At 46.4% G+C, this 23,760-nt stretch overlaps 1 protein-coding gene across 1 annotated transcript; it reads right to left on the reverse strand.

Annotated features, from left to right (window-relative positions):
* Nucleotides 1–1,102: 1,102 nt before the first annotated feature.
* On the reverse strand, nucleotides 1,103–23,151 carry TNFRSF8 (TNF receptor superfamily member 8; the record flags this gene model as incomplete). Its single annotated transcript, XM_082295896.1, has 11 exons — nucleotides 1,103–1,347; nucleotides 9,958–10,165; nucleotides 11,612–11,637; nucleotides 12,761–12,808; nucleotides 13,348–13,458; nucleotides 13,661–13,944; nucleotides 14,379–14,472; nucleotides 14,575–14,730; nucleotides 15,406–15,531; nucleotides 17,578–17,668; nucleotides 23,080–23,151. The coding sequence occupies 11 exons, from the start codon at nucleotides 23,149–23,151 to the stop codon at nucleotides 1,103–1,105; spliced, it is 1,461 nt and encodes a 486-aa protein (XP_082152022.1).
* Nucleotides 23,152–23,760: the final 609 nt, after the last annotated feature.

Genomic DNA, 23,760 nt, shown 5'->3' on the forward strand with positions numbered 1-23,760 from the left:
GTTCCTTTTTTTGATTATTAAGACACGCTTTGTCATATTGCTCATTTTCCACTGTTCTGTGCAAAAGTATAGTCAGCACTATTACATTTACAGTTATTGAACAAGCAGCACGAAAGATTTAAAAACAGCATAACGCATGCCAGTTGGCCACCAAACAGGATATGCAAATCAGTGTCACTCTGATGATTATGAGCAATTCTAAAACAAGTAGATATTAACAATGCTATAGGAAATAACTGCTGTGCCTCTTTTTCAGTAGAAAAATAGTTACTTTTCTTCATTTCTCTTTTTACAGGCTCCACATTGGGCTAAACCCATAGTTCATCCAATAGCCAAATGTTCAGCTAGTTCGGCTTCCATCAGAAGAGGCTGTTTTGTACACTTACTGATGATTTGACATAGTCAAAAAAAAATGAATTGGACTTCAAAACCAATAGAAAGAATGGCCTAAAGTACAATGGATTTCAATTTGTTTTATGGCCTTCTGTTTTCAGAGCCTGTGTGGCACCATTTGACCCTAATTCCTCAAGAAACATGAAGTCCACAAACTTGAGAGTTATGTTTATGCTAGGGAAAACTAAAATTATTATCATTTTCAATCAAAAGTGAGGCCTTGAGAAAATACCACATGCTGCAAAATATATGACAAAATTGGAAGTATTGGAATAGAAACAACATAAGAAACATGGCTGAGTCTCAAGCTTGACTCAGAATCCTGGCCAGAATTTTCACAGCTAATAGAAGTAACTACACATAGATTTCAATCCATTCCTTCACACTGAGAAAGCAAGCTGTGAAACTTCAGCTGACATCTAGATGTCCTCTAAATTAGGCAGCTTTGATTCAAATTTGTTTTCAGTATGATACTGGGAGACAGGGAAAGAGAAATATCTGATGTGAGCTATGAAGGACAACGGTTTGGATGATCCTCTCATTTGTTAGATGGAATAGGTTCTATCTCTCCTTGTTTGAATGTGTTTCAGTGTTTTCCAGGAGTTTCCCAATAATCTAAGGCACAGTGTGTTTACTTCCCTTGTCATAAATTCAGCCTTAGTGTCACACTGGATGATTCTGTATCTTCCCACACTATCTCTGTGGGTTATCACTTCTCAGTGGCAGTGGTAGGGTGGTGAAATTCCTTTCCCTCCTCTTCCACAGGAACCATTACATCGTTCCCTGGAAAGGACTCTGTTTCCTGCTCTGGGTAGTGCATTTCCAGTTCCTCTTCCATGCTTTCCTGGGCATCAAGGTTACTTTCACATCCTCTAACAGCACAGTTCTTGCCACTGGGCACTTCTGAAACGGACCCCACGATAACAGTGTCAGCCTTCATGATGTAGAGTTTTTCTGAGGAAGGAAAAAAGTAGTGCTGAGCATGGTGAACAGTCACTGCTGCCCCAGAGATGGCTCTTTTTCATGTAACATGGACTCTGGCATTTCAGATCAAGTAGATTGAGTTTCCATGGGATTAACCCACTGAGCTAGAGGTGGGACTACAGGAGAAAGACAAAACAGAAAAGGCAGAAAATATTCACAAGAATCTGTTAGAAGAAACAATAATTGGGATCTAGATATGAAGAATCCAAGGTTTATGCTCCTGCTGTTTCAAGAAACAACACCATGTAAAAGAAACCTTTGGGTAAGGATCAGCACTGTACAGAAGTTCTGGGGTCTTAGGACCCGAAGAAATTAGTTTCTTTCTAGCTGAGAATAAACTACAAATTTTTATTAATCTTGGGTCCGATTTGTTGTCTTACTCCTTCACAGAAAAATAAATAAGGCCTTTTCAATGGCTTGCACCACTGCACTTAATTCAGAAGGATGCTGCACATGAGACACCATAGGTCAATTGCTTGGAGATATTTGGATATGATTGTGGGAGTGTGTTTTGCTTTGGTTCAGTCCGGGTCTCCCCTCGTGTTTTGTACCTTTATATCTACCCAGTTTGTATCCCCCCAGTTTGCTGCCAATTACCCCATTTCCCACCTTTGTCTCCTCCCTGGCCCTTGCCAATCATGCTGGCACCCCTCCCAGGCTTCTAGAAAGTTCTGGCAGGGGCGTCGTGTGGTTGGCTTGGGGAAAAAGATCCCTCCCTTTCTCTCCCATGGTTGGTTCCCTGAAACATCCTTCATTCTGTTTGCCATACCCTTCCCTCCTTTGATTGGTCATCACTGTAATCCCTCCCGTGTTACCACCCACCCATAAAACCTCCCGCAGGTGCCTCTGGAGCTCGCTCCAAACTGGGCATCCCTGGGAGGTGGGACCTTGTGTCCGAGGCTCAATAAACTTCCCAGATTTAACCCAGTTCTGAGTCTGCCTCCTCCCTCCACCGCTTGCCTCCATCCCGGCTGTGCTGTGGAAGGACCCATGAGCCAGACCTCTGGTCTCCCGGAGTCCGGAGGCTGGCCCCCGCAGCCGACTGCGTCCGGAGCTGACCGGGCTGAGTGGGATCCACTCCAAGGGGACGCAGAGGCAGCTTGGCGCCCAACGTGGGGCCCCCCGCTCCATCGGACCCCACGGAACGGACTGGTCGGCTCTCTGAGCCTGTCCTTGGGACGTCTAGCTACCCCAGTTGTAGCAAGCTCCGTTTTAGGGAGCTGCGCTCGTGGGGGAGAGGACGGTAGCTCTGCCTGCGCCAGCGGAGTCGTCCTCGGTGGAGGATTGGTCGTCTGGAGCCCGCCTGGACACTAAGGGGTAAGTATTTTCCTCTGGGGGGGGAATCTACTTCAAAGCCGGTAAAGGCTTTTCGGGACCTGTACGGTCCCTGGCTCCTGAGGAGCCGCGAGGCTGCGCAGCCCCGGGGCGGGTGTGTCACTTGCCTCCGGTCGGGATTTAGTGTCCAGGGTTTTTTGTTTTTTTTCCTCGGCTTCAGACGTTGTGCTGTGGATATGGGCGCTAAATTGTCCACAGCACAGAAGGGGGTATATATCCAAGTTGTGGGACTCCTAGAGGGTGGGGGGAAACGTTTTTCTAAGGGATGTTTAAAGAGGTTTGTTCGTTGGCTGTTCTTGCACTTCCCTCACTGCGCCCAAAATTCGGTTTCAAGCGTTCCCTTTTGGAACGCTGTGGGAGCAAAACTGGCAGAATCACAATTGGCGAAAGAAAAAGATTTAGATAAGTTTTCTTTGTTATATTTGCAAATTCGGTCGGCTTTAAACAAAAAAAGGGAGAGGGAAGGACAGCCAACCCCGGGTTCCCCAGTTACCCCTAAACCTTCTCCTAAACCCGTGTCCCCTAAACCGGGCATCCTGAAGAGAGCAAACCGCGACGCTGCGCAGGGTTGCTACCGACTCCCTGGCTCTCCTTGGGATTCCCGGTCCCCCCGCCCGGACAGTCCTGGCCAGACTGCCCGGGGCTCACCCCGTTCCCCGACTTCCCCAGTTGTAAGACCCCGAGTTCGTTTTAGCTCCTCGGAAGGTTCAGAAAATGGCTTCCCTACCCAAGGAGGACAAGATGGCAGGCGCCGCATGGCAGAGACCCCCTCTTGCCCTCCCTCTCTTTCCCCATCCCGAAACCCTTTCCTCCCACTTCCTAACCCCTCCCATCCCAACTCCCCCCCGTACCCTGACCCCTCCTACTCCCAAGCTGGGTCCGCCCTTGCTACTCCTCCCACCCCACTTTGGTGCACGCCCCCTTGCTCCGCCCCGGGGGGTTGTTGTAGGTCCGTGTCCGGTCGCCACCCACTTCCCGCTTCCGGTTCCCACGCCCCTACCTCCGGTTCCCACGGTTGGCCTTCCGGTTCCCATGGTGAGTGGCTGGAAGGGGGGGGGCCTGAGGACCGGAACCCGGAACTGGACCCCATCCCTGTAGTCGCTCCGGTTATTTATCAGAGGTCCCAGAGAGGGGGAATGACCCATGCCAGTTGGGAACCCTTCTCCCATCAAACAATTAAGGAGCTCTGCAAAGCGCAGAAGGAGTTTGGGAGGGAGAGCGAATATTTTCACGGCCTTTTACAGGCAAATCTCTCCGGAGCGGTAATGACGCCTTTTGATCTGCGTCAACTTTTCTCATGCTTGCTTTCCTCAGCAGAGTTTCTGCTCTGGAAATTGGCATGGCAAAGGGAGCTCCGCCGACTCCTTCCAGTGCTATTGCAGGGATCCGATACGGCCGTTGATGCCGATAATCAGGCATTGACAATGGACCATCTGAGCGGCGAGGGGGAATGGGCTTTGGCGCCGAAGCAGGCCCAGGGTTTGCCTTTAGAGGTGCTGCAGCGGGTCAAGGAACTAGCCGGTAAGGCATTCCTTGACCTGAGGCCGGACGCACCTGTGGAAAGCTACTCGCGGGTCCGACAGCAGCCCACGGAATCATTCCTCAGATTTGTAGAGAGACTAACCCGAGCCGTAGAGTTGCAGGTCAGGCAGTCGGTGGCCAGAGAGGAGGTCATCGTGGAGATGGCAATGGCCAACATGAACCCCCAATGTAAAGCAGCCATCCTGAGCCTCCCTCTGGACCCTCCGCCAACAATACAAGCCATGCTGGAAGTCTGCGCTGCGAAAGCGCCGCACCTGCAACCTGCCGGCTCAGACAAGCAAAGACCCCGAGGAATGGCTTCTGTGGGAGCAGCTACACCACGCCCTGCTGCGGACCAGAGGAGAACCACAGGCCAAGGCGTCCGACCTCCGCCGAAGAACGCCCGGAGGCAGCCACAACAGCAGACCCAGAACACCTGCTTCCTCTGCAACCAGCCTGGACACTGGACCAAAGACTGCCTGCTCAAGTGGGAATTCCACCAGTTTAAGAAGGAGCAAGGGTTGGGGGGACTCGTAAACGAGTCTCAAAAAAACTGAGTGGGGAGCGCGCGCCCGCCCCACATGAAGATAAAAAAAGGACGGGACGCAAGGGGGAGGAGGGGCTGGGGAGGGCAGGGTGTGATAAAACAAATCTACCGGATGTGACAATTCAGCCTGACTTGACTTCTTTCTCCGACAACTCTTTCAGGTTGCAGCTGTTGACACCGCTCCTCCTGAAGGACAGCGAGTGGCACGCCGCACCGGTGAGCACCGGTGGTGAGCTGGGGGCGAGAGACCAGAGCCCAGACAGGTATGTCATCGTCAGAGATGTTAACTGCACACCACCAGAGATCGAAGTCACTCTGGGGCTAATGACATCTAGTCCCGAAGGACCCGTTCTCTGGCTGCGCTGTGTCCGCCCACCTCTGTTTCTGCCCAGAGGGCAGATGGTCGCCCAGGCTATCCCTGCAGGAGGGCCACACCCAATAGTGTGTGCCACCCATGTAATAGGAACAGGGAAGCCAAGGGTGGACTGCAAAATCAACAGAGGGGAAGAAGTCCTTCACCTCAAGGGGCTTCTGGACACAGGGGCGGATGTGACGATCATTCCCACATGGGAATGGCCGGCACATTGGGAACTGCAGAACGTGGCAGGGCACGTACAAGGTGTTGGGGGGCATCGAATTGGCAAAACAATCTAGAAGCATCGTACAAATTAAGGGACCGAGCGGACAATTGGCCAATATATGTCCGTTCGTACTTGATTACAAGGAACCCCTCTTGGGGAGAGATCTCATGCAGCAGTGGGGAGTCACTATTGACATTCCCAACCCCCCACAGAATTTTTGCGCAGCGGTCACTGAGGAGCGCCCTACCCAGAAATTGACTTGGAAAACGGACTGACCAGTTTGGGTAGAACAGTGGCCGCTCTACGGCGAGAAATTGGAGGTGCTCGAGAAGCTCGTGGAGGAGCAGCTTAAGAAGGGGAATATAGTGGAGACCAACAGCCCTTGGAATTCCCCTGTCTTTGTGATTAAAAAACCTAACAAAGACAAATGGTGGCTCCTCCAGGACCTTCGCCAAATTAATAATGAGATTGAGGACATGGGCTCTCTCCAACCAGGGATGCCGTCCCCAGCGATGCTTCCCCAAAATTGGAATTTGGCCGTAATTGATATTAAGGATTGTTTCTTCCAAATTCCTCTACACCCTGACGATGCCCCACGTTTTGCCTTCTCGGTTCCGGTCGTCAACTGAGGAGCCCGAAGAAAGAGATACCATTGGAAGGTGCTGCCACAGGGCATGAAGAACAGCCCGACCATCTGCCAATGGTATGTCTCTTCCTTGCTTGCCCCAGTACGCACAGCCGCAAAGGAGGCCATCATCCTTCATTACATGGATGATGTCCTCGTGTGTGCCCCCGATGATGACATGCTGGCGAATGTGCTTGACCTGACAATCGGAGAATTGGTTGCTGCAGGGTTCGAGCTCCAGCAAGATAAAATTCAAAGGATGCCACCTTGGAAATACCTGGGCCTTGAAATCACCAAGCGGACCATTGTGCCGCAAAAATTGGCAATCCAAACAAATATAAAGACGTTGGCGGATGTCCACAAACTGTGTGGATCTTTAAACTGGGTAAGGCCGTGGCTGGGTCTGTCTAATGAAGACCTAGCCCCCCTTTTCGATTTGTTGAAAGGGGGAGAGGAGCTTAGTTCTCCCCGGACGCTTACCCCAGAGGCACAGACAGCCTTGGAGAAGGTGCAACACCTGATGTCCACCAGGCAGGCAAGCAGGTACAGGCCTGACTTGCCATTTAGATTCATCATCCTGGGCAATCTGCCGCACCTACACGGGGTTGTCTTCCAATGGGAAGACAACAGGAAGAGCAAGAAGGACCAGGACCGGAGGGATCCTCTCTTGATAATAGAGTGGGTTTTCCTCAGTCACAACAGGTCCAAGAGGATGACACGGCCACAAGAGCTGATGGCTGAACTGATCCGGAAAGCTAGAGTCCGGATCAGAGAGTTATCGGGACGTGACTTTGACTGCATCCACGTACCAATCAGGATGCGGACGGGCCAAATTACTAAAGCAATGTTGGAGAGCCAGCTTCAGGATTGTGAAGCCTTGCAATTTGCTCTGGAGGGTTACATAGGCCAAATTTCTTTACATAGGCCGGCCCACAAAATTTTTAATTCGGAAATTCAATTTGAGTTGAGTACAAAGAGTGTTCGGAGTAAGGAACGTTTAAAGGCCTTGACCGTTTTCACTGATGCGTCTGGGGCTTCTCACAAGTCTGTCATGACTTGGAAAAACCCCCAAACTCAGCGGTGGGAGGCGGATATTAAAGAGGTAGAAGGATCACCTCAAGTCGCTGAGTTAGACGCAGTCGTCAGGGCTTTTGAAAGGTTTCCCGAACCCCTAAATTTAGTAACTGACTCTGCATATGTTGCAGGAGTTGTCTCCAGAGCTGAGTATGCCATCTTGCAAGAGGTCTCCAACACAGCTTTATATGAGTTGCTCTCAAAATTGGTCAATCTAGTCTCCCACCGAGAGCAACCCTATTACGTGATGCACGTCAGGTCACACACGGACCTGCCCGGGTTCATCGCGGAGGGCAACAAGAGGGCAGATGCCCTCGCTGCGCCAGCCATGATGGTCCCACTCCCAGATATATTTGAGCAGGCCAAAATCAGCCATCGGCAGTTTCATCAAAACGCCCCTGCCCTGGTCCGGCAGTTCAACCTGAAGCATGACCAGGCCAGGGCGATTGTGGCCGCGTGTCCAGAATGTCATCAGTTAGCTCTTCCCGCCATTGGCACCAGCGTTAATCCCCGTGGACTCAACAGTTGCAAGGTGTAGCAGATGGACGTGACACATGTCGCTTCATTCGGCAGGATGAAGTATGTACATGTGTCAGTGGACACCTTCTCCGGAGCAGTCTTTGCTTCTGCCCACGCAGGGGAAAAGGTTAGCGATGTCAGAAGGCACTTAGTGCAGGCATTCGCTACCCTGGGCATCCCCAAGGTCATTAAAACGGACAATGGCCCTGCGTATTCCTCCAAGGAGTTCAGGGGCTTCCTGCAGCAATGGGGAATAGAACACAAAACGGGCATCCCCTATTCCCCAACAGGCCAAGCCATTGTGGAAAGGGCTCATCAAAACATCAAAAGGATGTTACAGCGTCAAAGGTCCCCAGAAAAACTAGACTCCCCGGTTGTCAGGCTCTCAAGGGCACTGTTCACATTGAATTTCCTTAACTGTGCCTTTGAGAATCTGAACCCACCGATTGTGCGGCACTTTGGAGGGTCTTGGCAGCTGCAAATGAAAGAAAAGCCTCCGGTATGGATTAAAGACCCGGAGACTTGGGAGATACAGGGCCCCCATGAGTTAATCACGTGGGGGAAGGGATATGCTTGCGTATCCACCCCCGAGGGCCCTAGGTGGATCCCATCGAGATGGGTGAAACCGTGTGTCTCCCGTCCCGCCGGAAAAGGAAGTCAAGCAACCCCTAAGACCGGGATAGGCTGACCCCATGCCCTCTGGACCCCAACTTTACCCCAGTTAGGTCCTTGTTTTAATATTGTTCTCTTAGAGTTTGTTTTAGTTGGAGACACTGGAGATGGATCCTGCACCATCCGCCCGAGCCATCACCAGAAGCCTGCAGCTGACGGGTGATTGGCTCAGCAGCATCCTCAACGGATGGGGACTATCAGGATGGGCAGTGTCTATTCTCCGGACCAGACTGCTTTTGTTTTTCGTCCTTTTGGTTACCCTGATTATGTTTGGACTTCTCAGAAGACTGCTGTTTAAATTGATTGCAAGCTCCCCCTCCCCCATGGACATTGGCCAGGCCAAAGCTCTCCCGGAATCAGAGCACGAGCCCATGGCCCCAGAGTCGCAGTGGTTTGGGGACTTACATCCAGACTCTGAATATTGTCCCCAACCCGAATTTGAGTCATCATAAAAAACAAAAAAGGGGGAGATGTGGGAGTGTGTTTTGCTTTGGTTCAGTCCGGGTCTCCCCTTGAGTTTTGTACCTTTGTATCTACCCAGTTTGTATCCCCCCAGTTTGCTGCCAATTACCCCATTTCCCACCTTTGTCTCCTCCCTGGCCCTTGCCAATCATGCTGGCACCCCTCCCAGGCTTCTAGAAAGTTCTGGCAGGGGCGTCGTGTGGTTGGCTTGGAGAAAAAGATCCCTCCCTTTCTCTCCCATGGTTGGTTCCCTGAAACATCCTTCATTCTGTTTGCCATACCCTTCCCTCCTTTGATTGGTCATCGCTGTAATCCCTCCCGTGTTACCACCCACCCATAAAACTTCCCACAGGTGTCTCTGGAGCTCGCTCCAAACTGGGCATCCCTGGGAGGTGGGACCTCGCGTCCGAGGCTCAATAAACTTCCCAGATTTAACCCAGTTCTGAGTCTGCCTCCTCCCTCCACCGCTTGCCTCCATCCCGGCTGTGCTGTGGAAGGACCCATGAGCCAGACCTCTGGTCTCCCGGAGTCCGGAGGCCGGCCCCCGCAGCCGACTGCGTCCGGAGCTGACCGGGCTGAGTGGGATCCACTCCAAGGGGACACAGAGGCATATGATAAATCAGATAATCACATTCATCCAAATCCATCCCTCACAGTAAAAACAGAAAGGGCATTTAGTAAGGAAAGGTCCGTTTTTGTAATGTAAAAAATAACGCCTTCAAATAACCTCATAACTGGGTTTGGAAGCACTGCCAGAATGTCTCATGCAGATGGTGTCTCAGGTAACAATTCTCCCCCCATGAGTAAGCTCCTTGCCTGACTTTATCTCCCACCCTGTGCCATGGTCAAACTTTATGGGAACATATGGGAGACACATTTCAAGCCATTATTATGAAACCAGAGAAGAAAATGATAGCAAAGTACAATTCTCATCCAGTATTACAGCATCATCTTCCAGCTGACATATTCCAGTTTTTTCTGTAAAATTTACATCTTCTAGAATGAAAAGGAGGAAGAAGGGAATGTTCTGTCAAATTCATAGTGACTAAGACAAACATGAAAAAAAGAAAGTTTTTACCTCAAATGAATAGGTATTTGTGTGTCAAAGGTCTGGAGATTCAGCCCAATGTTTGTTAGGAGATTTGGACACTTTGCAGTTCACTAGTAATCTTGGAATGACAGTATGTGCCATGTTTGAAAATTTGAAAAAAGTACAAGAAAAAAGGAAAAAAAGCAAGACTCACCAATTCTGTTATTTGTGTGGTCTCTGACTCGAGAATCCACAGGGCAATCTGGGGCATTCCCACTGCTCAGTGTCACATCAGTCACGCTCCGATGAGGACTCTGTGCTTTTTCTGTGCTGGATACCAAGTTATTGTTGGTTTCCAAAGGAAGGGTTCTGTCAATTAACTCTTCCTCTTCTGGCCCACTCTCAGTGGTCAGTATGATCTTCTGCAAATACAAACAGGAGAGCAGAAGTGAGGTGAGTGTAAAAACACTTTGGACATTGCAATAGGTCGACAGAATCCTCCTGGGGCAGTCGGGGTAACAGAATGCACTTCCCAGCACCACTGTCACAGGGAGTGAAACATTCCAAAGTACCTAACAGGTATAGGAACTTCAAACTAGGCTCCTGCATCACTTAAGACCATATTTCTAAGCTGAATTCACAGATTTCTGATGACATTTTCAGGAATGTGCCTCATTTCCACTGAAGAAAATATGTTTTAGCTATCTCTTAGACTTTGCAAAGACCTATCATGCTCCTATGGAAGAATAGAACAAGCCGGAAGCTGAACTGATTTAACTTCAAAATGTCTGCCTCAGCAGAGCATCAGGTAGAAGAAACAAGCTCAAACTACCTAATACATGAAGAAATAATTACAAACAGCTCTTTAAAAGAGGAACCAAAATGTAAAAGAGGCTAAAGGTCCTGCATCAGAATTTTCTGGTGGTTCTGATGTTCTTCTATTTCCACAAGGTTGGCAAAGAAAAAACAAGATTTTGAAATGTGCAGTTTAAAACCCTTGCTCATGTCTGACTCACTATAGAAGCAAGAATTGAAGCTCCTCACAATTCAGGAATTAGCAATGACACGCTGAAATTATGACAACCGATTGCAACCAGAGTGACTGGAAAAAGTAGTATCTTGTGTGTGTGCAGATGCACAACATTTAAAAGCGAACTCATTTAAAAACAAAAAGAAATGAACAGTCCAAAGAGTGGTTTAGCAGTTTAAAGATAACAAGCCTAATAAACTGAGAAGACTCAGAGGTTGAAAGTGGCTGTAATTTCACTGACAGAGGGGAAATCAAACGGAGCTGTAATGACTTCAGCAGCTGAGGAACTGCTTTCTGTTGTTGCCATATTGACTGATGTTTGTCCTGTTCATCTGCAAACTGTACTGTAACACCAGGAGCTTGTCCTGAAGGAATGACAAACTAAACCCACTGTGTACCCATATCACAGTCACACCAAATCCTGCAGAGGGAAAGGGATGTGGAGGGAGACAGAAGAAAAGCACAAATCCCGTCTGTGTGACTGGAGCAGTAAGATGAAATGGGACTGACACACAAAGTTCTCCCAGAAGGAAGAAAAGGCATGTTCATCCTCTGATTTCAGATCTTGTCTCATGGAATGCACCATGAATGGCTTAACACCAAACCGAATCTCCTCACATGCAAGATTGGCAGCATCACATTATTTAACACCACATTAAACTCAGCCCAAGACATGAAAGTATCAAGTCCTGATACATCTCATCCCACCTAAATGATTACATATTATAGAGGGAAGTCCAAACTAAAATGCTGGCACTTTTTGGACAGGACGTTTGAAAATAACATTATTTACTTTGGCATGGAAAGTGATCTGTTTTGGAATATTGTTCACACTTACTGCACATTTGTTCACTAGATCAGAACCTGCAATGGAAAGTAAAAATATTATCAGAAGAAACCTTGCACAATAACGAGAATGTTAATATAAGCTCTGAAAGATCACATAGCAATGTACTTCCTAAACCACTCCACTGCCCGCCCCACATGCACGATGGTTTTCTTAAAACTAAGGGCACACTAAAATGACACTCCTGAGGTGAACAAGCAACAGGTTGCTGCCAAGACTGTGAGATCCTGCTGTCCCCAAAGCCTTTTGCATCACTCTCCCCACACCACAACTGGTATTCATCTTATGAAAAATTGAAGAGATGAAACTGTCTAGGTAAGCACAAGACAAGCTCATTAAAAAGAAAAAAAGTGAAAAAATGTTAATAATTTTCTACTGGATTAACAAGTTAGGTCAGTTCATCATGCGGGCAGATGATTATTAAGGGGTGGGATTTTATGCATAGTTTCATTAACGATCCCAGGGAACACTGGAGAAAGAAGAGGTGAGAAGGAGGGAGTGTACAACATTCTGTAGCATCATGAAGGTAGGTGGACTCAGACCTACTGTCTAATTTCACCCTGATTTGCAATCACCTTTATTTTCAGAGCATCAGCTCTGTAATGCTACACAGTAACAGCTTCTATTGTGTAAGGCAAGCAAGGGAGAAAAAAAAAATCCATTTTGAGAAAATTAAGCTGCAAAGAGACTTTAAACTGTATTCCTGAACAAATGAGTATAAAAAGCTCTGCTGTGTGGTGATTAGGAGAATCTGACACAACAGAGAATAGATCCGTCAGTGGAAGTGGAATTGCTGAGAGGGGATCAGCTAAATGGGTAAAATGCTTGCACTTATGGGATCTGGACAGGCTCTTTTTCTGAACATGTCTCCCATATTTGACTGTCCCACAATCAATCGGATGTTTTCCAGCAGTGACACATCACCCAGCTCTTCAGCCACCATGGGAACAGAGTGCCATCTGGTGGCATCTGGTCACATCCAGCGTGTCCCCTGCCTGTGCAGGTGGCAGCAGAGACATACATGTGACATGAGAAACTTCCACTTTTTAAATTAAAATTCTATAAAATAAAATCCCACGTTAAGCTATCCACTTATTCTTCAGACATAAGGATGACACTGCTGGCCCATCAGTCACTCACCTTGAGATTTGAGTGCATATTTGTGTACGATGACCGAATGCAGGTGAGCTGATAAAAGAAACCTTTCATTTAGTCAAACTCACCATGGAGCCTGCAGGCTCCAACAGCTTCACCACAGCCACATCTACAACCAACCTACAACGTGCACGTCCTGCTTTCTATAAAAGAGGGAATGTGGTTTTGCAGGCACACATTAACTCTAGGCAAAGCTATGGGGAGTCAGTGTCAGCAAAAATCACCCTTCCTCTCATGCTCAAAGCCCAATCCTATTCCCAGAACCGAAACCTATTCACACAACACTTCAGGTATAATTTAATACTAGTGTCTGTGCTGAGAGAAGAAGCAGCTGTTTACCCTTTCCCCACTTGTAGGTTGCCCTCCCACCTGCCTCCCTAAATTCCCAGCTGCTTCCATCTTTCATGTTCTCCAACATCCTGCATGAGCAGCTTGCCTTCAGCTCTTATCTGGCCTGTAGAGAACATTCTCTTCCCCAATGACCTCCACAAATATCCCCATATTTGAGTTCCCATTTGGCATATGCTGGCAGATCAAACAGCACATCACGTGTTACAGCTTGAAAAACTCACGCTTTCTTCTGAGGACGAGGATCCGCTTCTTGCAAACCTTCCATTTCCAAAATATCAGCATGCCCCCAAGAAGCACTGTCACAGAGAGAACCACTGCCCAAAGCACTACACCTACAGCACAGAGAGGGAGCACAGGACAGGCTGAGAAAAGGCAGAGGGGAAACCCTGAACAGATCTATGTGTTTGAACATAGGACCATAGACATCATTTCACAAGTCAGAGGGGATTTGCAGGAAGTTCCCACATAAAAATTGTGTTTACCAAAGATACTTCCAAATAGAAAGTGCTAGAGAGAATAAATGTTCTTTGTTACCTCCTGTTGTCATCTCCCCCTTGGCTGAGGTGGGAGAAATGCCAGCCTGAGCTTTCTCCTCAGGAGTTGAATCGGGATTTTCAGTTGTTGTGACACTTAAAAGGTCACCACTAGCAGAGGTCACCAGGTTCTCCTTAAACCTCCTCAGGTCAGAGTTATTTGTTTCATTGCTGAATCTCATGGACAAAGTGCTTGGCATGAGGTAGGTGGGCAACTGGTCCAGGCAAACTTGATCATGTGTGGCATTTCCTTTCCTTAGCATTACTTTGTTCAACTTGGCACAGCTGGGAATGAAAAGGAACATGTATCACTGCTGTGGTACAAGGTACAAGTGTTTTCCATGTGACAAACATCCCCTTGGTCATTTTTGTACCACCTGCAATTATTGCTTTCAGTGTAAAAAACATTAACCTTCTTCTCACCCCTGTGGCATTAATTCTTGGCCTGGATGCAAAGCTGCTACTCACAGGTGTGCAATTCCACCGTACTTACTAACTAAAAATGAGGCAAGTAGGATTCCTTCCTTCCCTTGTTCCTCCAGTCCAGACCTGTGCAACAGGTACAAAGAGAGGCCTTCTAACCTCTGCACATGAGCCCAAAGAGATTCCCTTGCTTCTAAGATGAATTTGTATACTTTGCGCCAGAAGTGACATATCCTATTTCATCCTTTATTAATTTCAATTAATTAGTCAGTCCCATTAAAGAAGCACAGACTTACTTTGTGTGGGGTTTGCAGATGTCAGTGCTGGAGTTCTGATCAGAGAAGGTCCCGGGAGGGCACTCTTCACAAGTGACATCATTTGTTGAGGTGCCTGAATAAAAATAATGACTGAGGACTGACCAAGTAAAATGCATCAGGTCCAGGCCTACGGCCAGGACCAGGAAAGGTAAGCTGGACAGGTAGGAAGTCCTACCCCTGATTTTGACTCCAAACCCAGGCTTGCAAGCAGAGTGGTGCTGGCACCGTGTGCAGGTGTTCGTAACGTTCGTTCGGCAGAACAGGCCTGGCCGGCACTCGCACACACGACTGGAATTGAAGGAGCAGGGCTGCTTCTCCACAAGGTCAGGTTCTGTGGGCAAGAAACAGATGCAGTGACAAAGGATCACCTTGCAAGGGAAATGTAAGGCAGGGCCAAAGCTGGGCAACACCAGTTTTAAGGCTCAGGAAGCAGAAAAATGTGCTGTCCCTCTTCATGATCACTGACTGGTTTGGGTTGAAGATGAGCTTAACACTCATCTCATTCCACCCCCTGCCATGGGTAGAGACACTTTCCACTACCCCAGGGTGCTCCAAGCCCTGTCCAGCCTGCCCTTGAACACTTCCAGGGATGGGGCAGCCACACCTTCTCTGAGCAAGCTGTGTCAGGGCCTCACCACCCTCACAGGGGAAGTACTTCTTCCTAGTATCTAATCTAAATCTGCCCTCTTTCAATTTAAAGCCATATGATGGTAATTTAAGTCATGAATAATTAGAGAAGCCTGTAGATAATGGCTTGTAATATAAGACAGAAAGCAGAAACCAGGCTGGGATAGCATTGGAGGAGCGAATTTTTGGGTACTCCCAGGTCACACAGGAAGTAACATAGATTATGTGCAAGGTAACATTCTGCTGTTTAACTCAGTAACCAAGGACGGATAATTTTGCTGTGGAAATCCTAAATGAATAAAATACAAATTTTATTAAGTGTAAATAAAATATAAAGGCAGAGAATATAACTGTGAGGTATGTGTGGGGAAAAGCAAACCTTTTGAGCATGACACACAGGCATCGCATCTTGGCTTTTGGAATGCATTGTTCACATATTGATCAGGTCCACATGTCATGCAGTCTTCACTTGGATCCCGAGGACATGCTTTCTTTTTAACATAGCCTGGAGAAAAAAAGAGCAAAATATGCAAGATACCTATCCAGAATGGGCAGAAAACCATCCTGAAATGTTCTTGTCTGCTTGTTTACCTGTTAGACACATTACCACAGTCTTCTCTTAGTCATTTGGTTTCTCTAGGACATTTTTGCCTTTCCCATTCAAGTGTTAAGGTGCAGGGCCAGGACATAATCCCAGCTGGAAGGGACTGCTTTGGAATGGGCAGATGGCAAGTCATTTGCTGACAGAAAAGACAACCAAGTCTCCATGAGGGCCGTTGTCCTGCCATTACTAAGTTCCCAGGGAAGTGGGTTTCATGTTTCCTTCTTTCCTTCCTTTGATTAAAAGGACTTTTAGAAAAGCTCGTCTTTCTCCACAGTGAGCAGCTGAGTTAGTAGCAGATATGAACAGGTTATTGCTTGAAGGAGTGGTGGATGATTAAGATGAAAAAGGATTCTCATAACTTTTATTGTGGAGGAGTTCAGCACTGACATGAGGACGTAGTGATAAAGAATCAGCAAAGGTGAACTGATGGGTACTGGTGTCTCGTTGCAGTCTGGTGTAAATCAGATCTCTGCTTCTCACCCAACCTCACTATGACATCCCTCATGATGGGAGCTTTGGCAAAGTATGGTTTTGAAGAAGAAAAGAGCTTTTCTTGGGACTGTCAGAGTCACATCCCCACCTACTTTTTCTTTTATGGGACCATTTTCTCCATCCCTTGCTCTGGTTTACATATACAACTTCTGAAGGACTCTAGTGGTGTGGCCAGCAGTACAGGATGTCCCAGTGGGAACCCCGATGGAACTGGATGCAAATGCTGGCAATCAAACACTAAAGCCTTCTGTATCATCAGAACACAAATACAGGTCAGAAATTTCCTTTAAGAAAAATGAAAGAGATTTCTGTAAGAAGAATCAGATGGTGGTGAAGTACCACAAAACGCCCACCCACTGAGGGGTTTTTGGCCAATAGGGGCAGCTTCAGACATTTCCAGAACTCTTGTCTCATCAAGGTATTTCCTGGTGCTGACCTCATGTGCCTCTGAGTCACACCCAGCTTCTAGTCTCTTCTGACAAGGGCCTGTTCCCTCCCTCATGTGAGACACTTTCTAAACTGTTGTGACTCTGAGAATAACGTCAGATTTTCTATATCTTCATTTTATATTTTTTATCTCTGAGAAGAGACTCATTTAGCCAAATTTCACTGTGCTAATTCACACCCAGAGGCAAGTTTGAAATGAATTCTTTGACCTGGCTGCTTCAGTGTCAAGTGAAGTGATAAAACCCCATATAAATCCTATCACGCTATCTGGCTTGCCTGTAGACTACACAGGAGCAGGACAGAGAAGACATTCACATCTGGAGCCACATTAGACAGTGATTCATGAAATTGCCCTTTCCTTCAGGGACAAAATAAAAGTCTGCAGATACACAGGGTTCCTACTGTCTCTATGAAAAGGTGTCTCGGTTTTGGAGACAAAACTTCAGGAGGAAACACTCCGGAATGAGTGTCTCCTCCGAAGGGAAAAGGCCCTCCCATTTTCCTCCACCAGTAAGACAAGTGGCTCACAGAAAGTGAAAGTGGGAAAAACCAAACTGTTTATTAACACCAAACAAAACAGGGTAGAACGGAGGGGGGGGGGGGGGGGGAACAACTCAAAATACAACAAATTCCCGGAGGGGGAACAGACACACGGGCTGGGACCAGCCGGGGCTGCCCCCCGCAGGCTGCCCGGACCAGCGAGGAGGGAAGGAAGGCAGTGAGGCAAGGGGAAGGAAAGGGGAAAAGAACAAGAAAAAAACCAACAGAACCTTTTTCCTGCTAGCCGGAACACAAAAGAAACCCAAAAAGCAGCACAGCGCTCCCGGCGCACCCCCTCCCAGGCCCTGCCGAGACCCCGGAGCCCCCGATCCGTCGGGCCCCGCGGCTCCGGCCCCGCCCCCGGGCCCACCTTGGGCATTCAGCGGACGGGGAAGGGATAAAGCGGCTTCGTAACATCACCCCAGGACAGAAGGGCTCCATGTAAATTTGACTGAATTATTAACATACCTGAGGGACACTGGTAACAGCAGCTTTGTGAAATTTCATCATAGAACCAATTCTCAAGTGTACCACAGGGATGAGGTGGGGTTAATAATGTCTAGAAATTGAAAGATACGAAAGATACAATTAGAAAACAACTAATTCTGTTCTAGAGCAGGTCCCAATGCCTGTCTCAAGCAATGGCAGTTGCAGATGGTAAGGAAAAGCCCACCGTTTTTTGAAAATTCAAATATCCCCAAAGCAACTAAATTATTGACTGCATTTCCTTTAGAAACATTGCAGCAGTTAGCAAATTTTTAAAAAGCATAAAAATCACTGTCCTAAAATTGTTTCATGTTAATTTTGGATTAAAGGATTAAATCCAAAGGATTTTTAAAGGAAAGGAACAAAATCCCTTACATCTGTAACAGATTTCCAGCTCTGTGTGCACTGGAGTAAGAGGTGATACCATACTCTGCATCATCTAAATCTACATAGATTTGGTGTAATCCACAGAGGTCATTCCTGTTTGCAGTATACAAGTTTTCTGTTATTTATGCAGTCATAATGTTTGAATTTAGCAAACTTAGTGTCTATTATAAGCCAATAAATTATTTTACTTATAATTTAGGGACAAATCCTACAAGAGGATTTTGCCTTGAAAAGAATGCTGCAAATACTCACACGATGAAGCCGTTATTCAAATAATTGATCCCACTTCTGTTGTGAGTGAAGATTTCCAGAAATAACCTTTCATCACTACATAACCAATATTTGTTTAGTTAAAAAACACCACCATAAAGTAGTTCTGATATTAGTTAAGAAAATGAGACCCAGCTACAACTTGTAACAAGAAGCACATAATAAGACTTTGTTTTTGTATGGCTGGACCACTACATGCTCTGGGAAATTACAGTGCTACAAGTGTTCTGATGAGAAAATCTGATTTTTGAATTTGGCATCTCCCTTAAGAATCTCCTAAAAATGTTATCTGAATTTCATTTTCAGTATTTACTAGAAGGCATGAACAGTGATTTTTTTCTGGTAAAGAATCGATAAGCAGATTCCCCAGAGATTTTCCCACATGATACTGGTAGAGCAATTAAATATTTCAGAAACTCTACATCTCACTTTCTGCCAATGAATTTCCCACTGGTCTTTGAAATAATACTTGCTGTTGCCTGCTGCCTTTGTGCACTGTGCAGAATCTCACTACCTAACTCTTTTCATGGCCTGTTCTCCTGTTTAATATACACAAAACACAGAAATTATTTAACTTCCATCAGAAAACAGGAACTTTCAGTCAAGGAAGAAATTAACAGAAGAACAAGAAATAGAAACACATTGAAGCCATTAAATTTCATCAAGGTCCAGTAACAGAACTGAGAACTCTGACACATCTCTGCACTATAATCCCTGGGCTTCCCAACAAGCACATTTTGTAGCTGACCGTAGGGGCAAGAGCAGGTGTTTCTGCCTGCTCCGCCTGACTCAAACCACATTTACAAAGGTGCACCCGCTCTTCTCCTGTTCTGAGGAGGAAGCCCTAGACTGGAGGAAAAGGAAGTGGTATCTCCTCATGCCTGTGTGCAGGGGTACCCTGGCCAGGCAGACACTCCAAGCCTAAACAGAACAACAGGAAATGACCAGTCACCACACAAAAGGTCAGTTGTGAGTTACTCAGTGAACTGGTTTTATAAAGAAAATTTAAGAAACAATAGCATCCTGGCTATAGCTAAGTCAGCCTGGATTAGTTTCTCTGCAAGAACTGTGGGAAATCACCACAAATACCTGATATTCTCTTCCTGGTTCTCCTGGGCAACCAACTCTGGCTGCAAATGGAGCTGAATTTTAAACAAGGGTGTGAACCTATGGGGAATTATAAGGTAGAATTGGGTTGTGAGCTGTAAGACCTGCCTGCAGAGGCACATGGCAGCACAAAGGAGCACATGGCGGCACACAGAAGCTTGTCTCCACTGGACCCTGGGGGGAGGAGGTGTCACACGGCAGACCCTTATGGAGAGGAGCCTGCCGGGAGCTGATGGACGGGTAACAGCGAGTGATCATCCCATAGAAGGAAGTGTGCTGCTGATGTGGCAACACAGAATAGGTCACGTCATATAAGGAAATACTGTGCCTTGCAAAAATGTATAACACCAGCTCATTCCTTTGAATAAACTATTCAGATTCCCTGCTGGTCTGGATACGTCATTCAATCGCCGACATGAACCCTTGAATTATTAAATTACTTATGCAGCACATAAGCTTACAGCTTATTTAATTGTCTGTTTTGGGATTTAAATAAATGAATAGTGTCTGTGTAAAAATGTGAGATAACAGCTTTTTAAAAAATTACCTTGCCAAGAACATGAACATCAGGAGTTTAGTATTAGATTCTGCTCCTGGTTACAGTAGTGCACATTCTGATTATGAATTTGACTTGATGGTAGTGCAGTGATAAATCACTGCATGAACTAGGCCTACATACTAAACAAATTATGCAGATACACATATGAGAGAGTACTCAACCTTATTTTTCCCCTTTCCACGGGAGGGCAGCTCTGCATACAGCCACCTACATTACACATATCATTCATGACTCCTCAACAAATGCTGCTGTCACATGTCCAACTACAAGCACAGCTTTGTAGCCACCAGTACTGTTACTGAGCCAAATCCAAGGTGCTCTTCTGTGAAAGGAATTCATTTTAACAAATCATGGCAGGATGTCTATGAGTAAAAACCACCTTCTTGAAGGCCCCACCACTTCTATCTGTAAGTATCTGCAAAATGTCTGTAAGTCACCATCTGTTCAGTAGAGCTGTTTCATGAGTATAAAAATTAGTATAGATCCTTTCAGTGATAAATAACGTTCATGTCAATACTCAGCATCAGTCACCATACCCCATTCTTGTCATCTTTTTCCCTCTAAATCCTAAAGCTGTCTGACTCCTACTGTGACTTGTAACAGCAACACAATGATGCAAAGTTCTGCTTTTAACTTGGCAGGAAGGTTGGTTCCCATCATTCTCTAAGGGGTCAATGAAGAAATACCAGTTTTATCCCAATAACATCTGCTACTGTCATTAGAACTTAGAGTTCTGTTTGTTAACGTATATTGTAAAAAACCCCTTTAATATTCAAGGAAGATCACAGACGTTGGAGTAAGGCGTCTGGCTGTGGTGGACAGTAGGCCTTTATCCTTCTCTCTGTCTCTCTCTTCAAATAAAGGTTTTGGATTTAGCAGGAGCTGGAATACATCTTGTGAAAGGAAAGACCACAATCCCTGTCCTGCTTGGACTGCTCTGTGACGGGATGCACAGGGATGCAGTGGTTTAGAGCTTTCAGTGACCCAGAAGGTCAAATATTTTTTTCTTTTCTAAATGCATTGCAGATCAAGAACCAATTAAATAAAGCAAACATGTAGGTCAGAAGTATTTGGATTTTTCAACGCTTACTTGAGAGAATTTGTTTTAAAAACAGGCTTTTTATAGCTCTTCTCACTTTCCTTATTTCTACAAAAATGTTTGCTATTCCAATTTATTTGCATTTGTAAAGGTGGTGCTGAATTCAGTGGGCTACTCTGCAATTCAGTCAGGACAAGGTTTGACTCATTTATTTATGGTCTTTTGAACTCATAGAGAAAAAGTGATTGTGAGGCAGAGTAAGAAATCAGCTTGCTACAAATGAGCTGTAAGTCAGGAAGAAAGCATATTACCGTAAAAAAAAAATCTACCAGCAGTGGCTATTCTAGAACTGACTAATACTGCAGCAAAACAGTTAACTGTCTGTCAAACTTCTATCCAAATTCTGACAGTATAGAAAAAGCTGATAATCTACAGCTTCAATAGTCAAGCTTCATTTGCTTGATAGTAAAGACATTACCAACAAGTGAGAGTTCTCTGAATACAAAAAGAAACAAAACCCAAACTGTGAACTAAGGTAAGATGGAACGTGGTTTAAAAATACGACCAGTAAGCAGTGACTTGCTCACATTAGACAGTATCACTTGTACTCCACTAGCAGTAAGAGCAAGTATTGCTGTAAGAGAGGCAATGCAGAAGGACAGTGCAAAGCCAGCTGCTTATCCCCACGAGGTCTGTGTATTTATTCCAGGTAACTGATAATTTTATGATGAGTCTGAATATTGACAATGAGTATCAGAAAACCAAATTTTCTCTCTGTCCCTTTCATTTTGTGAACAAAGCACCAAAAGTGATGTCAAAGAGAAAAAATATCATCCTTTATTTTCTGCTGGCTTTCCTCTTAAAGCAGTCTGCATTCAGCACACTGGACAAACTTATCTGAATGCCCTCCCAAATATTCCTCTGGTGAGCAAGGATTACAGGCTTCAAACCCATAGAATACTTATGCCTCTGTGTTTCAGGAAGGAGACAGTGGCAGGACAGATAGCCTGGGGAAAGTAAAGCAAACTTGCAATGTGGGAGGGGAATTTACGACTAAAGACACAAGAGCAAACTCCTACTCTTTCCAAAAGAACCAAGAATATCTTTTTCAAATGTCTATGAAGAGGGTACAGGACTTGGTTGTTTTCAAAGATCTAACTGGAGTCAGTGTCTTTTAAAACAATCCAGCAGCCCAAGTGATGTGCTGGATTTTTCAGTTACAGTGTATAGACAGGTGTCTTAGGCTAATATATGCTTGTATTTCCACTGTAAGGGCTCATTTCCGATCCAACACTCCATGCAATTACTCACCTACTTGACTTTACCTGTGCAGAGTCTCTGTGCCTGACCTTTCTTTTTTTTTAATGTGTACTTCTAAGTGTCAGTCAGGGAAATCACCTGGATTTATGCCAGGTACTGAGGGCTCACTGCCATGTGATCCACAGGAGGAGGGGGTAAGTGGCAGTATGGGGGTGGAAGCAAAGCCACAAGAGCTGATACAATTGGAATGGGGAGCTGGTGTGCATCTACAGAATCAGCTGAGTGCAGCTAGTGGGCTGTGTCTACTTAAAGTGATTTTTGATTCAGAAATAATAGTGGATTCATGAGGAAGTCAGTGTCAGTAGGGTGGGGGGTGTAAAGAGGAAGGTCTGTTACTGTTTAGCCTCTACACCTTTCAATTTGCGCCTCCTGACTTGCATCAGAAGAGTGGGCAGCAGCCCTCTGAACCAAGCTCTGCAAGGAATGTGCCTGTCACCGAGCATGCAGACAAAAACAAAAGCCCCCCACCCCTATCAAACCTTTCCTCACTCCCCAGCTGCGGTGTGCCTGGAGCTGCAGCAACTCTAGCAGTGCCAACAAGATGCAGATCATAGCTCATATCCCATGCTCCTGCCTTTAAAGATCTCAGAGAGGGCAAACTCTCCTGGCTATATACCTTTATCTCCTGAGAGCTCTGCTCACCACCTTTATCCCCCTGTGTTGCACAAACCCTGCTTCTGTGGACACCCACCCCAACAGCCAGCTGCAGGGCAGGATGGCCCTGCAGCCCCAGGTGCCCCTAGACCTCATGAAGCTCCTGCATCCTGAGGAGCTGCAGGATCCTGGTGTCCCCCTGTCTTACCTGTGGGGCTGTTTGGATGTCCTGGAGAAACAGCAGGAGCCACAGTCCCAGAGGCATGCTACAGGCAGCCATCTGAGGTGGTGTTAAATGTCCCTGGCTCCCAGCGTCACAGGTGAGACAGACAGTTTGTTCCTTCTGGTAGCTGAGATTCTTCCAGGGTCCCACCAAGTCATGCTCCTTGCCTGTTCATTCAGTCCAGACCCATTCCAGCTGTTCAAGACAAGCAGGAGACAGGCTTTGAGACTCAACTGAGTTGAGAAAACAATTTGGAAGGAAGGGGGAGGGGGGCTGCCCCAAAAGAGAAAAGTAAAAATAGAACAAAACAAAACTGCTTCAATGTCTAGTCCCAGTGCGAGTCAGTTGTGAGAATCAAGGTTGTCACCCAAGGCACACGGCTGGCTATGCACAGGCTCCTGAGTCATCTGGGCTGCCCTCAGAGAGCACTTCACCACGCCAATGCCTTGGCCAGGCACACATCCAAGCCCTGCCCCGTCCAGCCGTCACTTTTTCAAGAGTTTCAACCAAGCCTCAAGAAAGTTCCCAGTAAGAAACACTAATTCTTTCAGTACAGTCATTTTACTACTGTTTGGATGAGTGGGTGAAGACTCAGAATCAACCAGGGTGACTCCATTAAGATTGAAGCTTTACACATTGCCACTTAAAACACCAACATACTACAGA

Source organism: Coloeus monedula (assembly GCF_965178545.1).
Source record: "Coloeus monedula genome assembly, chromosome: 22".
Lineage (NCBI taxonomy): Eukaryota > Metazoa > Chordata > Aves > Passeriformes > Corvidae > Coloeus > Coloeus monedula.